The following is a 25447-nucleotide window of genomic DNA, read 5'->3' as shown; positions in this document are numbered from 1 at the left end:
TGTAAACTATAGTTTACAAACCGTAAACTATAGTTAACGATTCGTTAAGTATAGTTTTCATCTGTAAAACTATATTTAACGGTTGTTAACTATAGTTTACGAATGATAATCTAAGTTTATCTGTCTGTAATAAGCGTTAACAATAGATTTTGTTGATAAACATAGATTCACGTTTGTAAACTATAGTTTACAATCGTAAACTATAGTTAAGAGTTGTTAATCATAGTTTCACAAATCGTGAAACTATATTTATCAGATCGTTAACTATAGTTAACGGTTTGTAAACTATAGTTTACAAATCGTGAAACTGTATTTATCAGATAATCTATGTTTTGCAATCGCAAATTATTGTTTTCAGTGTTAAGTATAGTTTACGGTTGTGAAACATAGATTATCGCGTTAACTATGGTTTACGGGTGTAAAATGTAGATTAACGTTGTTAACTATAGTTTACAGTCCGTAAACTATGTTTAGTTTTTTGTTACAACCGATAAACCTTATGCAGATTTAGCAGACTGTGAAACAATGTTTAGCTCATTTTTGTGAATTTGGCGTGCCATATCAAGCACTTCACATTTAATGCAGATTTCTAAATATTTACAGAATTGAAAAGAAACTGCGAACAAATAGAAGAACAGGTAAATATGAATGAAACATAGAAACCTCTTAAATTTGATGGCAAAAATAGCAATATTGTTATCACAATTGGACATTTTAAGTGCACTTGACGGATGCATCTTCACCATGAGAACAATCATGAACACCCCATCCACTGCTTCTACAGGAGAATATTGTGGACTCTGATCCTGAGCAGCCAACCTCGTCCAACCAGATCTGTCCTACACCTTGTCCGAAATGAGCGCTTGAGTAGGCAGTGTAAGATCTAAGTGGATAAAAAAGAACATCAACTCAAGCTAAGACTTACATAAGCCATATATTATTTTTAAAAATCATTTCTGAATTAAACACTGTATCCCTTGTCACTTCTGATATTGCCTCAACATACTTGTAGTTTGAAAATGAAAGATTGGCAAATAAAAGAAGAAAAGATGCTTAGAAAAAAGAATCCGAGGAATCAACTTTGATAAGACTGGTTAGTTCTGTAGTAATTATCTACAATTTTATTAACAACAATATTGTCTTCTGAAGACTTACCCTGAGTATCCCAGCATTCTACAAACAACTCTTGCGTCAGAGCTGCTCCAATTATCATCGCATATTGTTCCCCACGCATTGGAGTGGTAAACCTCCACTCGTCCCTCTCCAGCGGCGCGTCCTCCAACCAACCGAACAAGCACTTAATTATAAAAATTGAATAACTTGAGTACGTCAAAATTGAGCATTTTAATATTTTGCTTCAGTTAAGACTTTCGAGTTCTATCTTTGCCTTCTAGATCTATTAGGTAATAGTTATAAAACTATCAACTTTAAATGCATGGACAATGTCCATAGTTGATTTAAAATCATCTTGGCTTGGAACACTTTATTATGAAGATAAGCATTAAAAGGAAAACATCACAAGGGAAGAGCATAAGCAGTATTGTATTTTTACAATTAAAAAGAAAGCAATATTCAAATGCAAGAATCTTACGTTGTTGTTGGTTTCTCTCTGTAATTAGCCGCGAAAATGACCTATTCAGTGCTCCAGTTGTTTCCATTAATGCTGTTATATTGCTCTGGATACGTGATAAAGTGTCGCTGTTTGACTGCGCTATGGTTACAATGTTCCCAATCCTCTGTTCGTGATCAGTGATGTTCTTTTTCAATAATAAAAGATGGTCTTTATCTGCTTCAAGTGCCATTTGTTGATGAACTAAAGAAGGTATGGAAACAAAGATTGAAAAAACCTTCAGTACAAAGTACAAAAGTTTTGTAAAACAAAAAAGAAATCATCGTTGATACCTTTGATTTTACATTTTGAAAAAAAAATCTTTAATATATATCATAAAAGTTCACAAAAAACATAATCATTTTATACAAGAAGCCCAATGACCTAACATTCACAGGGGTTCGGTTATTCTTCAGACGAAGAATAAGAATATTTCCCCAGCACCTCTCTTCTTTATGCATTTTTCTATGGAAAAAATAACATAATGTTGTGAATCCTCAGACCCATTTTGTTCGAACTATAATCCGTACAGCATGACGTTCAGTATTTGTATAATAGCTAGCTGTTCATCTGAAGAGTCTTCTGTTTTATACTTTATTCATTTGATCCCTGTTCTAGAATCTTTGTTTTTATTATACAGTCGTACTCGTACAATGTGACAGGAAACTTTTAAATTAGCATTATCCTTCATATGGATAAAGAGCACACCTAGAAATATACTACATAACATGAATACATTAAAAATTAAAATTATAAAATCTATACCTGTAGAATTCATCTGGAATTGAATACTCTCTATCACATTCGTAATGTTCAAATATCGTTGTTTTTGAATTTTAAGAAGATCTTTTCTTTCATTCGATTCCAACTGAACGGAAATGGCTAAAGAGGATACATTTTGTTGTATTGATTCAATTTTCTCTGCTAGATTTCGTTTCTGAATTATATCAGAATTGTTTTTCTCTTTAGATATTCTTTGCAGATCCTCTATTCGATCTTCAGTCGAGTTGAACTGACTCATCAGATTATTCGACACGACTGTCAGAGCAGATAAATCGTCCTGTAGATTCTGAAGTTTTACTCCAAGGATCAACGTGTTTCCTTTAATGATGGAAAGAATTTTCAAATTGAAGGTATAATGTCGGCAAACAATCAGAAGGGAATGCAATCAAGAACCTTTACTCATTTCAAAGGAAAAACATAATGATGTATAGTCAGAAAAGACATCTGCTAAAAACTTTTAATAGAATACTGTGGGATCACCGTTATTCGTGGTGGTGATGGTGGGGGCTAATGTTATTTAATTTCATGGGTCACAATTATATCTGAATTTACATCCCCAAGGACAATACCTTTGTCAATATGATTTACTCATCAAACCGTCTAAATTTACGAGGTACCAACGAAAATACGTCCCCACGATCTAACAAAATTTTGGTTATCCATGAACATTGACTCCCAAAAATTATAATGATTCCACAATTAATTTTGCTTTAGCTTACTTTTTTGTTGGGTCTCCTCTGACATTTGTTGCGATAATGACCTATTTAGGACCTCAGTTATTTTCGTTAAAGCTGTAATATTGCTCTGGATGTCAGAAATAGTTCTGCTGTTTGATTGCATTCCGTTGACAACATCCTGAAGACTGCTTTTGTGATCAGTGACGTTCTCGATCAAAATCGAAACACGTTCTTTCTCTGCTTCAAGTATCGTTAGTTGTTGAACTATACAAGTTATAAAAAAAGACTGCTTACATGTATATAATTATATGTAAATAAATTGAAACATGTGGTTTTCTCATTAAGATAATAAGACAATTTGCATAATCTTTGAAATGTTCCCTGATTCAAATTCTTTAATTTTGCAGAAAGATAATTTCATGACATGTATTTCAAAACAAAAATCTGAAAATTGTAAAAAAAAAAAAATAATAATAATAAAGAAAAAAATGTAAAAAAAAAAAAAATAAAGGTAAAGAAAAAAATACGGTATACTATTTCTTATTCGCGAAGATTTTATTTTTGCGTAATTACGTGAGACAATGTGCTTGCAAAAATTTCTATCTCGCCTTAATAAAGTCCCAAAGATTATATAGAGCATTAACCACAATACGTGAAATCTTTATCTCGCTAAAAAGATCCGATGAATATTTCGGTGTTGCAAATATATGTGAGCCAAAGTAGTTCTTGTTTCAATTCCGAAAAATGTAAAAGGATTTGTTTTATTTGAATACTAACTTAAATGTGTCATTTCCTGGATCTGAAACATACATACGTCGTCCTAAATTGTCGTGTACGATCTTTACAACTTAAAACATATGAGCAATACTAACCTTATTTGAAAGTCTATAATTTATTGATTGTCTTTTAAACAAGATAGAAGAAAAAAAATTGGAACACATTTTCATTAATTTGAATGGTAACTTAAAACTACCATTTCAAGATGAATCTCAAAAATGTATGTTTCGTTATATTATGTCTAAAAATGAGAATTATTTTAAAAATCATACCTGTAGAATTCATCTGGGTTTGAATATTCTCCATTACATAGGTGATGTTCGAAAAACGTTGCTCGTTAATATGTCGAAGATTTGTTCTTTCATTTGATTCCAGTTGACTAGACATAACTATAGAGGATATATTTTTTCGTAAAACGTCAATTTCTTCTTTAAGGTTTCTTTCCAGAATTATTTGAGATATGTTATTAGCTCCTGAAACCCTTAAGAGATCTTTTATTTGTTCTTCAGTTGAATTAACTTGAAAGGAGAGATTGTTCGACACGACTGTTAGGACTGAAAAGTCGTCTTGTAACCTCTGAAATTTTTCTCCAATAACCAGCGTAATACCTTCAATGATGGAAACGTTAGCTTTCGTATCCCCCAGTTCCTGAAGTTCTCGGCTTAGATTACTTGTATACGTCCAAATGATGGAGGTATTTTTTTCAAGAATGTTCAAAGTGTCCTGAAAAATAGTTTGGCACTCTCGAACCTCTGCAATCTGCCGACTTTGAATTTCACTGAAAGTCTTTGATTGGTCGAAATCGTTTTTTACTTCGGACAGATTCAATTTTACAGATTGAAGTTCATTTTTTAATATGTTTAACTCATCAGCTTCATCATTTGAGTTACTTTTTTCCTGAATAGAGTCATTAAGATAATTCAGCTTGTCTTCCATGGTGTTAATCTTCTGAACAAGGTTCAAATTATCAAAATCATCCGACTCATTTATATTGAGGAATTTTTTTTCCGACATTAACATGAGAATTGCTTGTGTTGCATCAAGACGTGACGACAACATTCTATTCTCATTTTCTAGAATCTTATTTTTCCGCCTGAGATCTCTAACTTCGCTTTTACTCTCTTTGGACACTCGTTTTATTCCTGCCTCTAATGACGCCAATCTCGATGACAATTCGTCATCACTCTGATGTATATTGTCTCCGTTTCGTGATTGGGCGTCCTGGGCAAATCCGTGTGGCATTAACAATTGTTTTAATTTGTTGATTTCCTCCGAGATTTCCATATCTCGATGCTTCATATCAATCCGTAAATCATCAAGTTTCCTGTTGACATCGTTTCCAAAGTTTGACAAACCTTCAACCATGAAATCCCTTGCTGTATTTATTTGTTTGTCAATGGTAGAGTCAATTACATTCCGATTTTGCAATGGTAATGTATATATCACTTGACAAGTCACAAGTGTGCTTAGAATATTATTCAAGAAAATTATCTGATATACATTTATTTTATCCATGGTGTTGATCTTTTATCCGTTACTGTCAGCAGTAAATTACATTGTGAAACACCCTATCCAAAACCAATACAACGAAGTTCATGTACATGAATTCCGTAGATGTAAGATGAGTGTACACTTGACCCATGACAGAATTGTTCTAGATATTGTTTACGTGAAAAATATATAAATGAGAATTAAAAAGCACTCCCCTCCTTACAGAAACAAATAAATTATTAAGTGTGGGTAGTGCAAATGTCATACTTAGGAGTCAAACAAGATTTCTAGAGTAGTAGATTTCCGTAAGAAAGTGCCTTGAATATATGTATATCAAGAAAACCCACACGTTAATTTTTCGCGATTCATGGAATAATGAAGGGTACATATCAGGAGACGAGTTGGTAAATGAAATGAATATTAGGAAGAATACCTTGTTAGTAAGAACTAATCAACTCTATGATTTTGTAGAAATCCCCGAAAATCTATGAAGAAAACATACATTCAGAATTACAAAGTACAAAACAGCATATTTTTCAGTAGCAAGGCGAAATTAATTTGCCATTCTTTATAAAAATGAGGAACTTATGGGAAAAAATGTGAAACAAATAACTTACAGATATTTAGCTCACCTGAGCCATATTGATGCTCAAGTGATCTTTCCTGATCAAAATTTGCCTACTGTATGTCGTCGTAAACGTTTTGTAACTTGATCTTTTTCCGCAAAAGCAAAAATGCACAGAGTATATCTTAAGGTAAAGAGGATTCAAATTTGCTCTAATGAAGGGCCCCATCCTCTTCCAAAGGGAGAATATCAAAAATATTGAGAAAAAATTCAAAATTGGATGGGGTTAATTAAAGATTTTCTTTAAAAAAAATTGATAGAAAAGCTTCCTAAGATAATGTACATGGACAATACGTATTGGTCCCTTCTGACAAAGCAGGAAACAATATTGTCTTTGTAGGGCTCATTATGTAAACAGTATTTTGGAAGAACTTGGATTTAATTCTACAAGTGGTAATCCAACTCATAGTTCTCTTTCTAAGAAGAAATTCTTCAAAATCATTTGTCAGTTTTGAATATTTTTTAATATTTCGAACAACCAAAATGAATTTTAATTACCATATCTATATTGGAATCCAAAACTTCACAAAAATCCTAACAAACAAAGATACATATATAGAGGGTTTCAGTAAATATACAACCAAGTCTCTCTCTCTCTCTCTCTCTCTCTCTACTCCTCATAAAAATATTAACAGTAGTGAAGGAGAAACTTTAAGAGTTCTGCGTATCAATATACTTGAAAGTGGTGTAAATCAGCTGTGGATACTAACAAATTCCAAAGAACTTCTTGAAAAATTGAAATCACAAGATTTTCCAAAGTCAACAGCCAAAACACTTAGCACTTTTCAACTTTATACACAACCAATCCATACGATAAATCAAAGTCCAGGCTCCTTTTCTTTTTTTCTTTTTTTACATTATTTGCAGTTGCTTTTTCAATAAAAATGGAACTCTTAAAATTACTTACCTTGTAATTGGTCATTTGCCTACTTATCTTGGTAAAAAACGTTCTAATTGTACACACAAGTACTCTGAAGTGACATCAACTTGAGTTTCGGATGTGGTTTTTGGAGAAAAGGTCTTCCAACAGACCACGGTATTTCAATTCCCTTGTTTACCAATTGTGCCCCGTTATTAGCAGACCTATATTTTTTTTTATTCATATAATGTAGAATTTGTCCAAAATCCTATAGGAGAAAAGATGAAAACGCTTACTTCGCCTTCAACTCGCTATTTAGATATAAAACAACGTTTTTCAATGGTTTCAACAATGGTTATTTGCATTATTATGTCGATAGGAGTTTTTCCTGTTATTTTCTTGATTCTGACAAGGAGCACACGGCGGGTGTGAGCTGTCGGCATGGAATGCTCATTCCTCCATGGCGCCGATCCCACCTCTAATATTTTGGAAGCCCATGCTTGCTCTGCTCCTATTCAATATTGTTTAATGGACTTTTGAGCTTGAATACTGTTCGTTATATCCATATATTTCACTCATCCTCAGGTAAATTCAAGTTTATGTAAATCATGACACCTGGGGGAGATCAAATTTTCAAACAGGTATACATTTTTCTGGAAAAATTATTCCTCTTCTCAAGAACAACACTGCAATGATTATTTTTATTTATATGAAAGAGCATTAAAGTAATGTTAATTTTTTTTTTCAATTCATAACCCCAGGACTAGAGTGGCCCCACAGTTGGTGATCAAAGTTTTACATTGGAATATATGGAATATACGAGGAGAAATTGAAAAGTTCTGACACCCGTTTAATTTAATGAAATTTTAACCCTTTAGTGAAAATTAATGAGTTTCAGATCAGAAAAATATACACATATTGTGACTTTACTTTGTAATTTTGTGACGTAATAACCCCGAAAATGCCATAATCATGATTAATAAAAAATATGGAAGCATCAACAAATAGTTTAAAATTCAAGTGTGAATGGCCCCATCCTTTCCCATGGGGGGGGGGGTCCGATCACTTAAATATTTATTTTTTTCAATATTGACTAATTTGTGTTTTTTTCCTCTTGCCAATGTGCTAAAATAATCAATATAGCCCATTGGCCTCTTGTTGCTGTATTTTATCTGGTTTCAGTGAGATGAAGAGAATATGAAAATAAATATGACATTGATTTATGTTTGTACTTTTGTCACATGAACACTGTAAACTTTCTGTCAAGATTCATACATGTATACTTGTACTAGAGCTAAGTGTCTATGATGAGAAGTGCAAAGGTCTAAGACAACCTAGACATAATTGAGGTGATGACCATATTTTAAGAGGCTCTACTCGATTATGAAGAGCATCAAGGTTAATGGGGACTGATGATAATTGGAGTAATATATTTTATTCAGAATAATAACGCATCTTGAGGTGAGGAAATTTCTTTCATTGAAAATATTTTATTTGATATGAAAACAAAAAAGCAGTGTAAAAAGGCGAAATTTCGATCATATTTTAAAAAGTCTGAAACTTCTTCTCACAGAAATACAGGGAATATATCAAATATTTTGAAAATGGCGTTTGGAAAAGTCAGAATTGACACAAGTCTGTACATGGCCGAATCGTCTTTCCCCTTCCTGGTTACATGTAATAATGTTTTCAATAGATACCAGAAAAATACGCATGTTTCTTTATGAAAAAGCTTCTTAGTCTAATTTGCATAAAGTTTTATTTAGTATGCTTGCGTGTGCAAAAAGTATAGAACCAACAAAAAAGTATTATAGCACATTGTGTCAGATTCAAAGTACCAACCAATGTTCGTGTGGGTCGAATCTATATTGACATAATATAATAAAAAAAATGTGTGAATGATCCCAAAAGAAGGAAAAGATATAAAACTGGCTCGTCTCTAAACCGTGCACTGCAGTATGGTTCCCCATTCATTAATGAAGTTCTTCCTTCAGACTTAGAATCGAATGCTTGTTTCAGATGCTTTAGACTAACAAACGTAGCAAGGCTCGAGGAGGCGCAATACGTGACAGAGGCAACAATGTAAATTTTCTTTAAAGTGTTTTTTTTTTTAAATCCTTTGAAGCCACCCCTTTTCACTTCAGTGTCTTCACATCAAATTGATGTAGATGTTTAAAGTATAAAATGCCAATAAAAATGCTTATTTTCGGTATTTCATGATATCATTTTGATATACTCATTGTCTGTTTCTTCAAATGTTTTTTTTCTAAAATGTGATATGCTCATTATCTCGTTTTATTATGATCTTTTGTATAGTTAGGTTTTTAATGTCACCAAATGGCGTCATTTGCATTTCCTTTGAGATAAAGTAAAATTTTGTTCAACAGAGCCAACCAAAGTTAATTATTATTTATAAAATTCAAGAAATACACATTTTTAAACTATAAGATACAGGGGTCTTATGTTGTCTTGGGTTGACACGTTTTAAATAAAACGTGTTGAAGGAAAATAATTGTAAGATCATAGGAAACGTTGAAATATTACCATGCTTTGTAAAAGAAAGCCCAATATTCCTATTTTGAAAATTGATTCTGTATTTATAGCTTGTCTTCTGCAAAAAGTATCATCGTCATTTTTTATTTTTTTTTTAATATTCAAAGGGATTTTCCATTCAATCCATTCCATCACTCGGATTTTAATATCATAATATTCTATCCAGATGTCTTTGCATGCCATTTGTAGAAATATGTGCGATAACGATTTTCTTACACAAAGATCGATCCGCATCAGCAAACTGAATCAGTCAAACGATACTGAAAAAATAAGAAACATGTTCAATCTCTTTATAAAAGCTCTGGGAATCATTGCTATTATGGCTAATTTAAATAAGGCAAATATATTATATTCATATTTCCAGTTTAGTTATCTTTTCAATCGATAACCGGGTTTCATCGTGATTCAAGAGCACACAACAGATGCGTCTTCGCCATGAGAACAGTCGTGAACTCCCCATCCACCGTGACTACAGGAAAATATTGTGGACTCTGATCCTGAGCAGCCGACCTCGTCCAACCAGATCGGTCCTAAACCTTGTCCGTAACGAGCTTGTTCAAATCCAGTATAAGTCCTAAAGAAATAAATAAAAATGCAATATAGTATTAGTGTACATTTAAATGGTAACTAAGTGGTAAAACTTGTGGTATAACTTATAAGAAAAAGACAAAGATGTTTATATATCATCTCTTTTAACTCGGTTTCCATCATTTATTTAATTAGGTTATACTCTCTCTCTCTCTCTCTCATACGTAGGAAACTAAAAATATTGAGTTAATTTCAAGATTTTAGAATTAGTGATTCATTCTCATTCTAAGATTAAAGTTTATACAAAAGAAGACTATTATATACATAGCCGTGGCTAACCTTGTGTACCCAAGCATTCTACAAACAACTCTAGCGTCAGAGCTCTCCCAGTTGTCATCACAGATTGTCCCCCAGGTGTTATTGTAATAAACCTCCACTCGTCCTTCACTGGCAGAGCTTCCTCCAACCAACCGAACACGCACTTAGAAAATACATTAAAAATATAAAAAGACTACTACGTGTATATCAGTTATGTAATACAGAAGTGCTTTCTTACATTGTTCCGTAGGTCGTTGGGTCCTCTCTAGATTTCTTTCGGAGATTGATCTGTTTTGATCTCTGTTCACATTTATTAATGTTGTTATATCACCTTGTATAGAGATTATACTAATCGTGTTTGAATTCAGTTCGGCAGACATGTTTGTTAATCTTTGCTCGTGGTCAGAGACGTTCTTCATCAAGGACGAAATCAGGTTTTGTTGGGTTCCTGACAGCGCTTGTTGATCAACTAAAATAATGACAGCGCTTGTTGATCAACTAAAATAATTTAAGGGCTTTTAGCAAATATTTACTACATAATCAATGAAAAATGAATTTTACTAAGAAATGTTTCAGTTCGTGCAGTTACGGATCTTTAATTCATATTTGCTAGAAGTGTATGTAAGCTCATTAGTTCATGTATTGAAATGAAAAAAAAATATAGAGGGCCTATATTTTTGTACTTTTAATAGTGTGATAGAGTCATCCAATCAAAAAGGGGGTATTTTTTATAGCTTTTAAAGCACAAATTTAACCGTTTTCTTTTTTTGTTAATTTTGCGCCAATATCTTACCTGTCACGTTTTTTAATGAAAGCAACACATCTTGCAGATTCTGAAAAGTCAGCCTCAACTCCTCTGTATTTCCTTGAATCACAGAAAACATCAATTTATAGTGTGAAATAAAGACGCATACAGGTATCATGCATTAAGATAAAGAATGTTCGAGTTGATGTTTCTAGAAGAATATTAATACATCTAGCTTATAGAGGATGCAGCCCAACCCATGTATGTTTACCAGTAATTTTGTCTGTGATTATCTCAACCAAAACAACCTTTCCAACATGTGACCACAAATATTCTCTCAATCTATGTTGTTTAAAACGCAAGAGGACTGAATATAAAACATAAATGTACGATACATTCGAAATATTACCTATTGTATGTACTTTAATTTGAAGGTCATCTACAGTGGCTGTTATGTTGTTCAATTGCTCGGTCTGATTTAAACTCTCTTTGCAAAATAATTGAGCTTGCTCTTTGAAATCAGTCCACTTTTCAGAAAAAGAATTGTTAAGACTTCCTAAACCTTCGTTTGTGGTATTCAAAGCCGCAGAGAGTGCAGAAATCTGAAACACGCTGTTCATTAAATCATTTGATATTTCTTTCTGATTATCTTTCATATCTTCAAAATTCGTAACTGTTATATTGAAATGGTTTTTCAAGACATTCAGTTTATTCTCTAGATCTCCTTTATCTTGAAATAATTGCTTGATTTGGAACGCGAGCTTTTTTTCTTCAGATGAGAGGTCCTGAAGAGATTTTGAATTCAAGTTGGTCTGTTTGTTTACTTCAGAGACGTTCCTGGTCAATTTCAATAACTCTTTTGAAAAATACTGTGCATTTTCATTTAAAACCTTGGTCAAGTTTAGCTGAATATTCTCGCTGAAGTCTGCAAGATCTTCTATTGCTCTAGTCTTATCATCTAAAGTTGAATTAAAACGAATGTTGAGGGCGTCAACAGAGCTTTCCAGCGCCATTACTTCTGATTGAAAGGTCCCAATGACCTTCTGCATTTCTGTAGTTGAATTACAAACATCCTGCATTGTATCATTAATATCGTTTAGTCTATCATCTACACGGTGGAGTTTTCGCAGATAGTTTGTGAAAATCAGTCCTTCCGAATCATTCAAGTTGACCAATGATTGCGATGCCACTTTCATAAGGGTTATTTCAGTTGTATCCATCCGATATAATATCCTCTTGTTTTCTCTGTCTAATCTTTCAAAATTTTCTTGGAGTGTATCAGCATTGTTTTTACTTTCTTGGGACGCCTTTTTAACTCCTGCTTCTAAGTATTCGAATTTCTTTAACCAAACTTTTCTTTCTCCGTCATCTAGACTTGTCGTCTGCTTTTCTTTAGCGGTATCATTTCCGGTCAAATTTTCCTTTATATTATATATTTCCTCATACAATTCCACATCTCGCCGCATCATATCGAGTCGTAGGTCCTCTAAGTTTTTCTTGAGCTCTTTACTGACCTTTAAAATGCCCTCGGTCACGGAATCTTTCGCAAGTTTCAGAATTTCTTCCTTAAATCTTGTATTAGGCACATATTTCTTCTTCACTGGGGATTCAAGGAATGCATGACAGTAAATTAGCTTACATGTTATAAGCATCAAAGCGATAAGAAATCCAGAATGTCTCTTTTCCATCATCGAAAATATTCACAATTGCTGTTTTCTGTATCCTTGAAAGCCTGTGTTAGACCAAAAAACGAGAGTAGCTTTGTTCGATGTTTAGGAAGTACTAACAAGAGCGCAATATAATATTTTTTTATCCCTACTTTATCTTTATTCATAAAGTATGTAGTTTCATTTTGCACTTGTAAACTTCAAAATCGCACTGGATAAATGAAACCATAACTTTTGTCACAAGGAAGAGAAGTGTACTTCTACTTTAAAGTACTTTTCTCTTTGTCCAATTTAGAAAAAAAATCTACATAATAAAAAATGATCTTCAATAAATGCTCCTGACTTTACGCTTGATGTTGGTGACGTTTGACGTTACGCTTTCATTGCGCTACAGAAAAATTGACGTAATGTTTCTAATAGTGTTACTTGCTTGACTGATACCCTATCGTTATCTCTTTGTACTTGAATTTGAGTACTAAAAAATCTTAGGCTACTTATAATTAAACTAATGAACATGAAGGATGTTTTGTTAATTTGTATATATATATATATATATATATATATATATATATATATATATATATATATATATAATTAATGAAAGAATTAATCTGACATTCAATCTGACCGTTTAGAGTAGCACATTATGAACATTCAATTATTCCTGTAGTCGACGGGGTAAACAATATAATTTATCAATTCAAAAAAAGGCATTGTCTTATTATTGCACGTCATTTTAGACCCTGGACATTTCTGTTGAACTTGTAGTCCAGTGAGTAGCTCCAAAGCATGTAGTTTGAAATCAACATCAATGAAATATTTCAAATCTATAGGAAAAGCACATTATTTTCATATAATTTGATTTTATTTAAACTTTCCTGTAAATGAATAAATTTATTATTTATTTTCCTATGAACGTTTTTAATTAAAAGCGTTAAAAATTCTTCATCTGACAAAAAATGGTTGACTCAGTCGTATTCGAGAGACAAACGGCTATAAAGTTAAACGTATATCTTGGAAATTCCTTTGCAGAGGTTTATAATAATTTGTACACGGTTTATGAAAACAAAAGACTTGCCATCAATCTTGTCTTTAATTGGATTGATTGTTTAAGTGAAGGAAGAGAGATGTTTAAAAATGATGTTTGTTCTGTTGCCCAGTGAAAGAAATTTGGGAAAGAGACGTGTCTTCTGTTAAGCAATTTGATATGAAAGATCAACATACTGTTAGAAAAAAAGATATAATATAATTATCAAATGCCTAAAGTATTGCTTTCATTAGACTTTAAACATATCAAATATGATAAAGTGAAGGCACCAATACTTTATCCACATGGAATAAACGACGCTCAAAAGAGAGAGGACTTATGTTTTGATTGTCACCATGCTCATTCTGCATAAGGATATCATTATCCACTCATACTATTGCTGAAAATTGGCCATTTCTGGCAAATGGACTGCTTTTTTGTACAGAATAAATTGCATGGTAGGCATTGAAGAGTCGGAAAAAATTTAAAGCTTCTGTGACAGAACGCTAAGGAGCATGTCACGTGACCGCCTATATCACGTGATCCGCGCATGGGCAGAACGGTTGCAGATGCGCATTAAAATCGGAGAGGACTACTTTGAAAAATTTTCAACACTGAAACCCAATATCATTTTTTGGAAGTTATTCAATTGGTTCGAAATTTTTGATGATCATCCCTAGTAATGTGTAGTGGGGTATTTTTTACGAGCAATTATTTGCTTGGATAACAATTTTTTTCGTATTGTACACACGATGAATAAGTGTAATAAATATAATTTGTGAAAAAAGATGTCCCATAAGACCTAATGTTGAATATCGGGGAGGGGGGGGTCCTTTATGCGTGTCCTTCTGTCACATCCTTTATCTTTTATGGTTATTGAACTCGTGTCCTATAACTTATACCTTTGACTTACTTATTAGCATATGATATATCAATATATACAGTAAATCTTTGATATTTAAGAGATAGGTTTATGCTATTAAGCATGCGCATTATTTGCTTCAAAACATTACGAAACTAGAGGTACTGTGAGCAATGAGCTCACTAAATTATACCCCCGCCTCCCATATGTATAAAATGGCAGTGTCTATGTTTTGCCATGGTAAACCAAAAATATGTTTCATATCAAAAAGACAAATAAGAGGTGCACAGTGGCAATATGTAATAAAGATTCTGAAAAAGTTTTATTAAATTCCATTCAGTGGTATGAGAGGAGTTGCGGATAAGAGATTAGTACCCCAAAGCGTAACAGACAGACGGACGGACGGACGGACATACCGATTACTATATAACCTCCCGCTTTTCAATCGGGGGGTATACAAATACAGTTCACGTAACCAGTGAACTTACTACCTTGCCAAAAAACAGTTAATCTAATTTTGTCTTTAATTTTGAGAGCATAGTTTTGATTATAAGTATTTAAATCAAATATAAATGAGCCCATGACACTAAACTTTGATCGAAACTTAAGCTAAAGTTACGACACAGTTTAAAATATAAATTGTTTGAAGATAAATCGGGGTCGGTATGCCAAATGTGGGACAGTTGAATAAAACACCATTGGTTGAATGAAAAATATTTTTTTCAATTTTATCATACCCAATAGCTTCGAAGAATCGAAAGGTACTGCTTTTATTTAATTTTCAGAGTTTATACGTTAAATGCTATTCTAGTACTCTGACTATTTATGGATTCCTTTCATTAATCTTATGCTTGTAGGACATTATAATCTAACCTCTTTTAGATTTATATGTATTTCATTCTTTGATAATGCTTTAAAGTTTACAAGTGACACCTATTTTCCTTGGAACATTAAATAGAATAAATATTAAGATTGAAATACATTTTCACTAATCCTATTTTATCGTTTGTCGTGTGTCATAAATTATTATTATTTTTATTATGATAAACCAGTTGGAAATCTTTTTAAAGACTTAAATAAATTATTTGAATTGCACAATACTAAAATTATACAAAATTAATGCATTGGGGTGTAGAGCAACCCAAATTCACAATAACATACATTCTTTATACTATCATGCATAATTGAATCAAGAATAAATTAGACTGGTCTGAGAAGAGTCATTAATACATCACCATTTTATTCACTCTCTGGCTATACAATCAGATCAAAATTTTTACGGATTTTCCCGTTTGCCCAATGATAACAAGGAGCATATTGCGGATGCTTACTCCTCCATAGTACCTGATCCCCACCTCTGATGTTTAATTACGGTCAGTGTTTGATCTGCTCTAAATTTGAATTTTACTGCCAAGGTACATCTTCACAATACAGGTAGTTCGATAATGTGTGTCCATATTACATATAATTATCTCTTTACAAACAAATCAATAGTTTATTAATCTTCAATAACTTTTTTTGTAAAATGGTATATTTTCACAAAAGATATAAAACGGATTTACTAGTAAGCTTAAAAAAAACAACGTGAAAAAGAACTATACAGTACCACATCTGTTTTAAGTTCAATAAAAATAATTTTTCATACTGGATATAATTTTATTGTGTCCTCTCAAGCACGAAAATAAACAATAAAATGTTCTATATAATTTTTGGGTGTTCAGAAACAATCCACCAGTGATTTAAACTTATGGGATTATTCGTGTTTTGGTGAAATGGAAATAATGCAGAACATGTAACATCAGATTCAATTTATGCAACCACACCGCATGAACACACAAAGTCCTAGGAAGAAGTCACTTCTGTCTTATGAGTATAGTGTCTTTTTTCACGTAAATTAAATTGAAAGAAACGACTAACTAGTTCAGATTGAAATATAAACTTTCCCCCATTCGTTGTAAAAAATCCAAAGATCTTCTTGGTGTCTAAGTGCACTTGACGGATGCGTCTTCGTGATGACGACAGTTGTGAACCCCCCACTCCGGGTGAATACATTGAATTAGTGAGGACTCTGATCCTGAGCAGCTGACATCGTCCAACCAGATCTGTCCTGTTCCTTCTCCATAATGAGCGCTTCCGTAGGCAGTGTAAGATCTAAGGAGTAAAAAAGGAATAAATATCAACTTACAGAGAGGATCCTCGGAAAACTGAAGCTTCAAAACTTTAACACTGTTTATATCTCTATAAACTAATATACGGTAATTAGTATGTTCATGGCCTCTTCTTTAAATCAATATCAAATTTAATATAGGAATCCGGTTTACTTTTCATATGATTTCAAATTAAATGACATGAAAATACCCTATTTTCTACATAATTCTACTAAAGCCGTAAAGTACGGGAAAAAGAAAGCTGAAATTGATTATGACTTCATAATGGATCTAGCACCAAAATATGAGTCTCAAGTTATTTACTAAATCTTGACCTTAATATGCATTTGAAGTAAAAACAATTATTTTTTTCAAAAGTGCAAATTTGTTTTATTTCAACAATATCGGAACTTTTCAAAACTTCCTTAAATTAATATATACAATGTAGCATATCTTCATAATGAAAACGTGATGGTTCATGTTTATAAAATTCTCTAGTATGAAGTTTGAATAAATATTTATCTTATTAGTGTAAGCATTTCTTATGACTTGAGGACTTACCCCGAGTATCCCAGCATTCTACAAACAACTCTAGCGTCAGAGTTGTCCCAGTTATCATCACAGATCGTGCCCCATTTATAGTGGTAAACTTCTACTCGTCCCTCGCTAGCGGAAGTTCCTCCAACCAACCGAACATACACTAAATTATGAAAATAAAGAAACATCAAGATCGAAATCTAAGAATTATGATAATGTGTTTAAGCAACAATTCTGGATTTCTTTTTTTAATTATGCAAATATAACTGTCTTTATAAATTTTGGCAATGTGTACAACGCTAGCCCTAAGGGAATATATCATATTCGATCCTGTTATCTCTGATTATCTCAATCTAAACAAATTTCTACCGAGTGAACACAATTTTCATTCATACAATAATAATTGTTTTTTCTTCAAATACAATTGTGGACTTGAGTAGTCTTTGTCGAAAAAAGTACAGTTATTACAGAAGTTAAAAAACACATAAAATCAAAATATTACCATTATAATGTACATGTATTTTACGTCGAAGATCGTTCACACTGGCTGTTATGCTGTTTAGTTGCTCACTCTGAATTGAATTCTCCTTGAAAACTAACTGAACTTGCGTGTTAAATTCAGTCAACTTTTCATAGAAAGAATTGTTCAGAATTCCTAGTTCTTCTTTTGTGACATTCCAAGCATCAGAAATAGAAATCCTCAAGTTGATATTCATTAAATCATCTGATATTTCTAATTGCTTATCCTTCAGATCTTCCAAAAAAGTTACTGTAATATTGAACTGGTTTTTTCTGACTGTCATTTCATTCTTAAGATCTTGTTTTGAGTGATTTACTTGCACCTCGAATTGTTTTTCTTGAGATGAAAGGTCCTGAAGAGAATTTAAATTCGAATTACTCAGGTTGCTTACTTCAGAGACAATCCTCATCAATTTCAATAACTCTTTTGAAAAATATTGTTCATTTTCATTTAAAACCTTGGTCCTGTTAAGCTGAACATTCTCGCTCAAGTTTGAAAGATCTTCTATTGCTCTGGTCGTATCATCTAAAGTTGAATTAATATGACGGCTGAGCGCGTTAACAGAGCTTTTTAGCGACATTACTTCTGATTGAAAGGTCCCCATGGCCTTCTGCATATCTGTAGTTGAGTTACCAACATCCTGCATTGTATCATTAATATCGTTTAGTCTATCGTCTACACGGTGGAGTTTTCGCAGGTAGTTTGTGAAAATCAGTCCTTCCGAATCATTCAGGTTGAATGATGATTGCGATGCCACTTTCATAAGAGTAATTTCCAATGTCTCCATCCGAGATGATATTTTCCTGTTCTCTCTGTCTAATCTCTCCAAATTTTCTTGGAGTGTATCAGCATTGTTCATACTTTCTTGGGACGCCTTTTTTATTCCTGCCTCTAAGTATTCGAATTTCTTTAACCAAACTGTTCTTTCTCCATCATCTAGGCTTGTCGTCTGCTTTTCTTTTGTGGTATCATTTCCGGTCAAATTTTCGTGTACATTATATATTTCTTCATACAGTTCCACATCTCGCCGCATCACATCGAGTCGTAGGTCCTCTAAGTTTTTCTTGAGTTCTTTTCTGATCTTTAAAATGTCTTCGGTCACGGAATCTTTTACGAGGTCCTGACATTGTTCCTTAAGTCTTATATTAAGCACATTTTTCTTCTTCACAGGAGATTCCAGTAATGCTTGACAGTTGAAAGACATACTTGCCATAAGCATTATAGCAATAAGAAATCGATAAAATCTCTTTTCCATCGTTAGATATTTCCAATCACTATTTTCTGTATTTCTTAAAGTCTGTAATAGAAGAAAAATCAAATGACTTTGTTCTGTTCGATGTTTGAGGAAGTACGTACAAGAGTGCATAATGTTTTTCCGTATCTTAAAACATAAAGTATGAAGTGTCTTTTTGCACTTGTAAACTTTCAGAGACACAATGGAAAAAGAAGAGTTTGTCAAAAGGAACAAAACACCTACTTTAAGGCTCTTTTTTTAATTACAAAAATAAAATAATTACGTTATACAAAATACATTTTTGTTTCTTACTTATGCTTACATGTACAAACAAGAAAAATAATTTTGCCATTTTCTGTTATACATTTTTAAAATAAATGCAGTGAATTGAAAATCTTTGAGCAGCTACGAACATTTTTTGATGCACTTACGGTGTAAATTATTCTCTTACTCTTGTTAACTTTTCAGACGAAAAGGGTTGTTGCTTTCTCTTGAATAGTTTACTAAATTGCAGCAAGAGTATAATTTAAATCACAGTGGTTAAAACCCAGAATTGGCGCCTGACTTCGAAAACACGACCTTCGTTAGAAATTTTTCATATTTTTTTCAAACCGATTAACCACAAAAAAAAGACATCCACAAAATGACATGACCTTCTTTTTTGTCAAGAAATAATATATTATTAATTAATTTAGTGCGATGGATCAACCTCGTGGAATACAGAAAATAACAAACATATACATGTTTATTAAACTGTGTGAATATACTGTGCTGTAATATACATGTTTGTTTTGGCATTCGGACATTAAAGTAATGATGGAATCATAACATGATCATTTCATAAGCATTAAAATCTATAATGATGTGCTTTGGTCATTTTTTTTTTTAAAAACTTTCACTGATTTATGGTGACGCCTCTATATGAGTGAACATGCGTAGATGTGACTTAAAACAACAACCAATCAATCAATCAGTCTTTCGATAACAAATCCAGAAAAAATACGGATTTTGGACGAAAACACTGATCCCAGAAGAACCAGGGCGGATAATTATTGCAGTTCACCAGTGGCGGATCCAGAGGGGGAGGGGGTTACGGGGATTGCAACACCCCACACACCCCTTGGATTTGCAAAAAAGAGAGAAAAAGAAAAAAGTCCCAAAATTTTGTTGTGTTTTACTTTAGGAAATGTTCAGTGAAAGGTTAAAACTGTAATTTATAAAGAAATTCGGTTTTCAAAACAAAATGAAACACCCCAACCCCTTTACAAAATAGGATTTTTGGGTTCTGAGACTTATTTTTCTTTCTTTTTCGAAAACTTTCATGTAGTCCATATAAGTATTTTTTCCCAGGTTGATCAACCTCCCATTTTTAAAACCATACTCCACCTAGTATCCTATCGAGTTATCTAACTACACATGTACATGCTAATGTAAATTGTCCGTTATAATAACTCTTTTTCTCTTCCAACTCCCCCCTTCAACCCCCCCCCCCCCCCCCCCTTGGAAAATTTTCGAGATCCGCACCTGCAGTTCACTACGAAAAATTCCACGTAAAAGTTATAAATAAAAATTTCGGAGCATCGTTTTATGTCACAATAATCAATACAACCAAAGGTTAAATGTGATATAATATTTTCCATTGTTTCTTGATTGTTATGTTCCCCAAACGAAGTTGGGGAACATATTGTTTTTACTCTGTTTCTTATTAAGGTCTTCCGTCTCCAACGGAAGACCTTCTACTGATTCGTTTGTTTCTTTTCCACTATTATTATTATTATTTTTTTTTTCTTACCGATTTTGTGCAGGCGATTTCTCGAGAACGCCTCGACAGATTTTCATGAAACTTTCAGCAATGATGGCAAATCATATGAACTTAGGGCGTTTTTTTGTGGTATTTTTTCGTCACTTCCGGTCGCGAGGTACGCCAATTTTCTTCTTTTTTTTTTAAGTGTCATTTTGTCCGGAAGTGTTCTCAAAAACGGTTAGAGATTGAGTCTTGAAACTTTCAGGGATGATAGATTGTGACAGGCTCTCTTGAATTTTGTATAAAGTTTTTGTTGCCGTCACGTCCGTTGTCCACCGGAAGTAGTTAAAAAATATGCAAAATTTTATTTTTTTCTTTTTTAAATGTTTCTTATATAGGCAAATAGAGTGTCTCGAGTATTATTATGTCCACCGGAAGTTATTTTTTCCAAACCGGAAGTAGTCCAAAAAATGAGCATTTTTCATCGAAATTATCAGGGATGATTCCTTTACACTCAGAGAGGAGTTATAGGTCATTTTTAGTACTTCCGGTCACACCGGAAGTGAATTATAAAGACCGGAAGTTGTCTGAAATTTACAGATTTCACTCTTAAATGTGTTCTCACGTATTTAGAGGAATTGATATGAATTTTTTTTCATTTTAAGTTGTTTTATGATCGTATCAAAAATCGAACGGAAGACCTACTCGTTGCTTGCAACGAGATCTCCTCTAGTTATTATTATTTTTCTTCTTCCTGGGCACTTTTTTGTCCGCGAATGATCTCGTAAACTACACATCCAGCTAAGGTGAAATGTTTTTAGGGTCAGTAGACATGTAATGTAGATTTGCGGAATGAAGGTCATTTTGCGCGCACGTGCTTGCAAGAGCGCGCACGTGCAACACGTGAATGACCAATATAATGGATATTGCCGTAACTTTTCTATTTTTTAATGAAATGTTTTGAAACTCATAATGTAAGGATGTATTAGTAGTATAAACAAGATGGCGTGGTCAATATGGCAAGATCTCACGCGTGTGCACGTGCGCTACGCTCTGATTGGCTGAAACTAAAGTCTCAATATCTTTCTTGTTTTTTGACGAAATCCTTTGAAATTTTGAACATAGCCATGCATTCGGATATCCTACAAAATGAATTATAGCAATTATCATGAAATCACGTGCATGCACGTGCGCTGCAATCTGATTGGCTGAAATTTTGAATAGCTATAACTCCCTTGGTTTTCAACCAAACAGGATTGGATTTGGAAGATAGATATATATAATGGACTTCTACAACAAGGTATGGTCACCATGCACATGCATACACGTGCGTGTAGGAATGCTGCAATCTGATTTGCTGAAACTTTAAACAGCTATAACTCCCTTGGTTTTCAACCAAACAGGTTGGAATTTGGAACAAAGATATATATAATGGACTTCTATAAGAAGGTATGGTCACCCTGCACATACATACACGTGCATGTACGTGCGCTGCAATCTGATTGGCTGAAACTTTAAACAGCTATAACTTCCTTGGTTTTCAATCAAACGGGGTTGGATTTAGAACAGATAGATGTAATGGACTTCTACAAGAAGGTATGGTCACCATGCTCATGTATGCACGTGCGTGCACGTGAAATGGGTAAAATCAAAAATACACTTGAATGAGCGTTTTTTTTTTTTATACTTTTGGATTAAATACATTAAAATTTAGCATATTAAAATATATAGATTGTGTAGAGAATATGATATGGTCATTACGCACATGCATTAACATGCGCAAGTGTGCAATGATAAAATTTGAATGAACATGGTACACTTCTTGGTAAACGTTGTTAAAGTCTCAAATGCAAAAAGTTTGTCTTATTTAATTACACTTACAGGGAATATGACTATAAAAGGGAGTTGGGGAGCGTTTGGGGAACATCTGTAACGGTCCCCGTTACAATTAGCACTAGTTCACAACATAATAACCCTCATTTTCCAAATTATTTATTTCATTTAATAATATTTATCTTGTATTTTGCGATCATTGACATTTTTTTTAAAGTTTGTTTTTAAAATAAAGTTGCTCGAGACCCTGTTGTTTAATCGCTGGTTTCGGTTGTTCTGACGCATGTTCAAATGTTTTAAAGATCGGATCTAAATTAAAACAATTCCTTTTTCGAATGTTCACCTGGGGTTAACTTTGGGCCAATTCAAAGCGATATGAAAGTTTATTCATCAATGCATTTACAATCTTAGTTCATTAAAACAAACAGTGTAAAATTAACTTTTAAAATGGGTAAACCATTAGTAAAAATGCTACGTCGAAGGTATTGGACATGGCATACAGTGAAGTCACTGTGATTTGAGGAACCCAATTCTCTGTGATATAATAATGTGGACAACGTGTTGAATGTTGTACAGTGAGTCCAGCAGGACAGATCAGAAAGTGACCCTTGCTCTCCGAATTATAAGACCTTGGTGCCTGGAATAATGTGGTTAATTTAAATAAAAACTGGAATTCCGATAAAGCACGATAGAACATGAAACACTCTACCACTGATTTAAACTTTTGGGATTATCAGTGTTTTGGTGAATTGGAAATTATGCAGAATATGCAATATCAAAATCAAATTATATGGTTTTTTGTTTATTGTCATTTTTAAAAAAAATATTTTTGTTTGTATTTCATTTAATTATTATTTTTTCCTATTTATTTTTTAAATTATTCTTTTTCTATTCATTTGTTTTACTCTCTCTCTTTTTTTTCTCTCTCTCTCTCCCCCTCTCTCCGAATTCATTCTTAATATGTACCAATTGATAATATACTCTTCATACATTTTTTTTCAACGTTTACATGTACTTGTCATTGTACTGTGACCTTTGGAGAGAGATCATAGGAAGTTTTGCCTGCTGTTCAATCCATTTCTATGAATAAAATATATTTTAAACTAATAAAAGTATGCACTCACATCTCATCAACACACATATATATTCAAAGGAAGAAGTTGTTTCTGGCATACATGTATTAGTATAGTGTTTTTGATTAAAATCAGAACGAAGTAAACAAAAATAAAAGAAAAGAAACGACAAACAAGTTAAGATAGAAATATAATCTCAAATTTGATGGAAAAAATAACGACTTTGCAATTCAAAGATCTTTGCGTCTAAGTGCACTTGACGAATACATCTTCGTAATGACCACAGTTGTGAACACCCCACCCATTGTGACTACAGGAGATTATTGAGGATCCTGAGCAGCCGACATCGTCCAACCAGATCTGTCCTATTCCTTGTTCAGAATAAGCGCCTCCGTAGGCAGTGTAAGATCTAAGAAGAAAAAAGGCATAAAAAACTGGAGCTTCAAAACTTTAACACTGCAAAGTCTTTTAATATCTTTTAAATCAAAAGAACTGGAAAATTGCTATGATTTTCAGATAATTCGACAAAAATGTAACAAAATTAACTATTTTTTTAAAATAAAATTTCTAATGTTTGACTTGTTTATGATCAGATATGCAATAATAAAAGGTTGGAATTACAGTAAAACTTCGTTATCTCGAACCTGATGGGACTGAGAAAAAACTTTTGAGATAACCGGGGATTCGAGTATCCCAGCATTCTACCCCGAGTATCCCAGCATTCTACAAACAACTCTAGCGTCATAGCTGTCCCAGTCATCATTACAGATGGTGCCCCAGGTATTATTGTAATAAACCTCTACTCGTACCTCGCTAGCTGTACTTCCTCCAACCAACCGAACAAAAACTAAATTATGAAAAAAGAGAAAGAGCGAAACCTAAGAAGTATGATATTGTGTTTTACATACAATTCTGGATTTCTTTTTTTTCAATTCTGCAAACTAAAAAGCCTATATAGATTATTGGAATGTGTACAACGCTAGGTAATACATCATATCATATCGGGATTATAGACCCGTTACCATACCCCCCCCTTTCGATTCTTGACGTTTTTTTTTTAATAATGCAAGGAAAGGACGATTAAAAATGTATTTATGTGTGTGAACTTTTCCCTTAAACACCAAAACGAGAGTTGTCTAAAACTTTTTTTGCTCATTTATTTCTAAATTATGGGTCTCTTTAAAACATAATATTTTGTTTGTTTACAAAAAATATTTATTTTCTATAGTAGTAATGGTTTTCTTTATATAGGCAAATGAGATACAAGTAACACTTATTGTAACAGAGACTTGGAAAAAAAGGTCCATCTAATTGTATTTTCTTTCTGTGTCATTTCTATAACTGATCACTGTTTTTCAATCATAGAAATTTTTCATTGTGTTGAAGCATAATGCTATCATTTGATTTAAATGACAAGGTTTCATTACTAGTTCGATTCTCTGAGAAATTGGACTTTTTAAAAAAAATATTTTGTATATTTCTGTTTCTCTTTTAGTTTTCAAAGAATCAAATTTGAGTTTAGATTGTGAAAGAAATATTTTTCGTCCGCCTCTTCGATCTATTTATTTATTTGAAAGTACACATATTATGCATTAGGATTAAGAATATTTGTTTAAAAAATTTTCTAATAGAGTTGTCGTTATTATTTAAGTCATCCTTCAAATGAAATGCAAATGCAAGTTAAAGCTCTACTGACATCATAAAATAGCCGAGAGTGTAAACAAATAGCCGCCATATTTCATCGATAGACGCCATATTAGTTCGTGTTCTATTGTTACTTTCTAACTATGTATACACCCAAATCATCGTCACGCGCCAATGCATTTGTCCAGTGACCA

General features: G+C 32.9%; 2 protein-coding genes across 2 annotated transcripts; both read right to left on the bottom strand.

Annotated features, from left to right (window-relative positions):
* Nucleotides 1-519: 519 nt before the first annotated feature.
* On the bottom strand, nucleotides 520-12750 carry LOC134268423 (uncharacterized). Its single transcript, XM_062750682.1, has 11 exons — nucleotides 11375-12750; nucleotides 11014-11085; nucleotides 10459-10689; nucleotides 10242-10383; nucleotides 9786-9948; nucleotides 4119-5373; nucleotides 3112-3333; nucleotides 2375-2710; nucleotides 1592-1813; nucleotides 1156-1297; nucleotides 520-883 (listed from the first exon to the last, which is right to left on the bottom strand). The coding sequence occupies exons 1-11, from the start codon at nucleotides 12654-12656 to the stop codon at nucleotides 715-717; spliced, it is 4236 nt and encodes a 1411-aa protein (XP_062606666.1). The 5' UTR covers nucleotides 12657-12750; the 3' UTR covers nucleotides 520-714.
* A 3698-nt stretch (nucleotides 12751-16448) lies between these two features.
* On the bottom strand, nucleotides 16449-19106 carry LOC134268410 (uncharacterized). Its single transcript, XM_062750654.1, has 3 exons — nucleotides 17708-19106; nucleotides 17230-17368; nucleotides 16449-16672 (listed from the first exon to the last, which is right to left on the bottom strand). Exons 1-3 carry the CDS (start codon nucleotides 19089-19091, stop codon nucleotides 16504-16506), a joined length of 1692 nt encoding a protein of 563 aa, XP_062606638.1. The 5' UTR covers nucleotides 19092-19106; the 3' UTR covers nucleotides 16449-16503.
* Between the last annotated feature and the right edge of the window lie 6341 nt (nucleotides 19107-25447).

Source organism: Saccostrea cucullata, unplaced genomic scaffold (assembly GCF_032062105.1).
Source record: "Saccostrea cucullata isolate Sc308-1 unplaced genomic scaffold, CSIRO_AGI_Scuc_v1 ctg481, whole genome shotgun sequence".
Lineage (NCBI taxonomy): Eukaryota > Metazoa > Mollusca > Bivalvia > Ostreida > Ostreidae > Saccostrea > Saccostrea cuccullata.
This window is presented reverse-complemented; position numbering and strand designations above follow the sequence as displayed.